Source organism: Taurulus bubalis (genome assembly GCF_910589615.1).
Source record: "Taurulus bubalis genome assembly, chromosome: 8".
In the NCBI taxonomy this organism is placed as follows: Eukaryota; Metazoa; Chordata; class Actinopteri; order Perciformes; family Cottidae; genus Taurulus; species Taurulus bubalis.
The window spans coordinates 14,154,799-14,159,546 of NC_136596.1; the positions used below are offsets into that span (position 1 = coordinate 14,154,799).

The 4,748-nt window shown below is 41.5% G+C and overlaps 1 protein-coding gene across 1 annotated transcript; it reads right to left on the reverse strand.

The window, feature by feature from the left end:
* Window positions 1–1,182: 1,182 nt before the first annotated feature.
* Window positions 1,183–3,740, reverse strand: ido1 (indoleamine 2,3-dioxygenase 1; the record flags this gene model as incomplete). Its single annotated transcript, XM_079222884.1, has 10 exons — window positions 1,183–1,571; window positions 1,682–1,830; window positions 1,927–1,978; window positions 2,065–2,182; window positions 2,334–2,433; window positions 2,523–2,537; window positions 2,644–2,762; window positions 2,873–2,992; window positions 3,068–3,163; window positions 3,648–3,740. 10 exons carry the CDS (start codon window positions 3,738–3,740, stop codon window positions 1,183–1,185), a joined length of 1,251 nt encoding a protein of 416 aa, XP_079079010.1.
* Between the last annotated feature and the right edge of the window lie 1,008 nt (window positions 3,741–4,748).

Consider the following 4,748-nt stretch of genomic DNA (forward strand, 5'->3'; position numbering starts at 1 on the left):
TGCTACCCAGCATGGGAAAAGAAAGAGGGCAAGATAAAGTAGATCGCTTAGGTTGAGGGGAATTGTCATGTCTAATTGCCGCATCGTCTACTTTATCTGATCTTGCAAGGCTGTTATTGAAATGAAACACCCGTGGAGACGAGCCAGGAAATGTGAAGATTACACAGCGTTACCCATTCATGGCACAATCCATCCCTTCATTGCTCTGGGTTTTCCACACTCTCCGCCCAGGAAGTATAGAGGGGCATGTGAGGGCTGGATGTGGGCTGGAGGAGGGCGACAGGAGTGCTGAGGTAACCACTTTGATAAGAGGTGTATCTCTGCACTGCATTGTGCATTGTACTTTGACATGGCAACCCCATTGTGAGGACACGCTGTCGAGTAAAGATGCAACAAAGAGGGATTATTTTCTGAGAGGGAAAGTTCAGGTTCCAGCCTGTCGTTACTTTAATGTTTCAGGCTTCAGGCAACCTCTTCAAATTACTATTATTAATGATGAATACTATTACTGTGCTTTTCTAGAATATTATAATATTCAATCAGGCATTCAGGTAAAGGAAAAACCTGTGAAATAGTCTTTTGTGGAATTACAATGCTGAACTTTAGTGCCCTGCGAAGGTTTCAAATGGTATTGCAGTTTTCATTTTTCCACATTATCATTTTTTAAAAGCTTCTCTCAATTACCATTATAACTTTTAAACCAGTACCAGGACACATGAGGGGGTTATTACACAGAAAAGCTAAATGCTACTACATTTTCAAGCAACAGAAGACAAACCTTATTTTATAAAGCATTTGACCTGCATTTCAAAATCACTTTCCCCCCCAAAGGGGGGTTTAGCAATGACTGCCGCTGTCAAATGTCCAAATGTCCTCGAGATACAATGGTCTGGAGCAGATGTCTGATGCATTGTTTTGCATTCCAGTTCAGATTAAAGGAGGAATTAGTGGTTGAATTTAATGGAAAGTAACAGCAATGGTTTGAATTATGGTTTGGACTAAATGATGGGTACCACTTCTGTCTATTCCTGTCTGAGGTTACAGATAGAACAAAGTTACATGTAAGAGGAGCGATAGAGGCCTCACGCTCTCATTCTGCCACAAGCCTGTTTTAAGTGACGCATTTGACACTCTACTATGTACCCTCAGTGACGACGGCTCACATCCGCTGTGGTGCTTCATTTATTTGCCTGTCTCAGATAGCAAAGTGTCTTTTGTTTGGTCTCTCACAGTCTTAAGGAAGGTCATGATGCCAGAGCCCCCGGTGCCCCTCTCCTCTAACGCTGTGGGTGCTCTGCTGATCATCTCCCCTTCTGACTCCTGGCTCTGGTTTCTCAGTTGTCTCAGTTTTCTGGCGCGGGCAGCAGGTACAGTGATGAAGCGGCTGACAACATTGATGTGGTAGCTGCGCAAAGCCAACAGTTTTGTCACACAGTGCTGAAAGGCCTGGTTTAGCCTCTCGCTGGCCTGCTGCTGAACAAAACTCTTCAGGGAGGGTTGCAACGAGATGTCCCGGATCAGCAGCTTGTGGGCAGGTGGCATGTAGTTCCTCATGCGGTTTAGAAAGGCACCTAAATACCAAGTGATATGTAATGGGTAATATGGAACAGTGATGTGTAATGAATAATGAATCATCTCTGCCACTGTTGTAATCAATCAAAGGGAAAAACAGCCATCTTACCACTTTTCGCTTCATGCTGGACTCCCAGAAGTTCATCAAAGCAGTGCAACAAGCTGCTCTGTGCAGCACTCCCACCTGAATACTCCATTGGCTCTGCCTGGACCCCTTCATAAACCAGTCCCTTTGGCATACAGGGGTTGTCTTTCCACCTATGTATGTGTTCATGGACACACACACATACACATTTCAAAAAAATGTTTCATTTTAAAAATGAAGGACTAATCAGTCAAATGAAAACAAAGTACCCAGACAAGTAGATCCTCATAATGCCATAGAATACCGAAGGCTCCACGTAAACTTAAGAAAAATCACATTAATCAAAATACTTGTGTTTTGTATAATATATTCAATGGAAATATTCATAATTCATTCATTTAAGTTACCTTGCATCAGTTTGAGTTTCTCTGTCATGTCCTGTATAGACTGGCTGATGTCCTCCAGGGCTCTGGCCACCGTCTCAGTGTCTCCACACATGACACCATTGATCACAGTGGGAATGTTCTGCAACACAGGTAATTAAGTGGCTTTGTCTGAAATCTCATTAATTTAATTCTCGTTTAACTGTATTGTTTTCAAACAACAACGTAAACGTAATAAATCCCTGTTCTTTCACAAGTATACGTATATTGTAAGAACTGGGATATGTATTCACCCTCAATGCAGGGACTGCTGCCAGCTCCACAAGCAGAGTCACCAAAAAGAAACCTTGGGTGCTGTCTCCACCTGGGAGGCTGCACAAGAGTTCCAGGTTCCTGCGTGACACACGTACAACAATAAGCTACATACACATTGTATGGTATGTGTAGAGGACCAGAACTGAAGAGATATAATATATACTTACTCCATGTCGAAAGGACTGGCACAGGAGACATAAAGATGGACATGAAAAAGAGAGAGAACAGATTTTATACCAGACATTTCAGAAGGCAACCAAACAACATGCAGAAAATAACTGGCCCTACCCCTCTGGATCCTTCTTCCTCCAGTTAGCCAGAACTGCATCTGCATGGGTGAGGATTGGGGGAAGTCCTAAACGCTGTGACACCTCCCAGTATGGGACCGCCAGGTTTTGTGGTAGCATCTTAGAGGAAAATTATTGAAGATGGAAACTCATAAATATTAATTGTGGATTGCAGTGCAATTAACACCAGTCAGTTAGAATGACAATAAGAAAGACTGGCACAGAGATACCTCCACTGTGTTGTTCTCTCCCTCCTGCCAGTTGTAGCCCATGGTCATCACACTGAGGGCCAGGTGGGCCAAGCGTAACTCCCGGTGTTTCTGGAGAAACTGGCTGCTCAGCCGTGGCATCTGGACAGACGGGGTATTAACCATGGCTCCATAAATATATTACATTGTCCTTTTCAGTTTATTGTCCCCACTTACCTTGTCGATATGAAAGCGCAACTCATGAGAGTGCACAAGCTCTGGGACTCGCGAGGCAATATCCATCCAGGGCTGGTAGTAAGGTGGAAGCTCATTCTTTTAAATCCAGTTGGACCGTCAAAAGGAAATGTGATGATCACCATGCCAAATGGAAATTAAATAGAGCAGTGCACAAATGTGACGGTGCAAATGATGGAACCCTCTAAGACATTTTCATTTTAGAATTTAGAATTCCTCCCTAAATTTGCATTTCATTGTTTTATGTTGCGATATGACGTTTGATGAACTATGATTTTGTAAGCACGTGTTGCTGTAAGAATAAAGTTCACTACACAAAGCAAACAATGTTAAACTTCTCTCAGTCCGTTGGCCTCAATCAATACCACCAGTCACGAGTTTGTGGTTTTATAACTTCTAGACTTCTGAGCACTGTTTTCACCAATGTGAACAACATTAAAGTTCAGTTAAATGACAATCAAAGATTTCCTGACAATCAGATATTTCATTATGACTGCTTGTGTATAAGGTTAAATGTAAAACGTTTAAAAAGATAGAGATGGAAACTAATCCATTCGCCTACCAGAGGATCCGGGAGGATGAAGCCAAGGTCTTCAGAGACATGGTAGGACTCCAGAGAGAAGAAAGGTTTGGAGTCTGGTTCAGCAGAAGCCATAGAGAAAGAAACGGAAACCCACTGACAGTGACGGTCGTGCGACTACCTGAATGGTTCAAGAGACTCCAATCTGTCTGGAGTCCGGCACAGAGGTCACTTTAAAGCTGCTGTCGATAGCAGTTACACATTGATCCCTCACTTCTGATATTGCACAATTCTAAGGTTAAGTCTGGCAAATCCGTATCCATGCTTCACTGTTATCATTTCTTCGCCTCCACTTATAATTATAATCAGAACTAAGTTTGCTGAACATCATATCACTTTGGCTCTATATCAGCCCATGTTGAATTATACGGCTGTGCAGATTTATTATTTTAATTTCCTCCTAAGTTCCAAAAAACATGTAAAGTATCAATTATGTATACATTATAAGACTAGTGTGGTAAATAATATCATTTCTATGTGGGATTCCTCGAGGGATGTGTTACAGTAGATTATAAGGTAGCATTTGTTGGAAACCCAGTGTAATAATATAATACTGTTGTACTGTAACCGTTATAGAAAAATGGGTTGTGGTTATTAGGGCATGCCTCTTAAAGTTAGTAATATTTTCCTGTTCCCAGAGTAACGTCTATATCCATTTTGGGGAGCAAAATATAGTTTCTTTACCTTGAAGGAAAGCTTTCATTGCGTCGTTTTCATATTGCATTGTTACAGCCTGTTTAAGTGAGCATATATCAAACAACTAATCAATGCTGATAGATAAAGGAGTGATGATAATACAGGAACATGCATGCTTTGAATTCCTTAGATGTACTATGCCGTGTTCTAAGCAGACCGGATGACATGCAGCAGATGATGTAATGTTCATAACAACCAGAAGAGACTTGAGACTTCATTTGGACTTAGTCAATCTTAAATTGATGTTGCAGTAGGTAAAAGCAGCCTGCTGCTTTGTATAAACAGTAAAAACATGCAAACAACCTAGTTTAGTGAAAAGTCTCAATGAGCAAAACTAAAAACTGAATTCTAAGAGGATATTTAAAGAGAGTGGCATAGTGGTGTAGT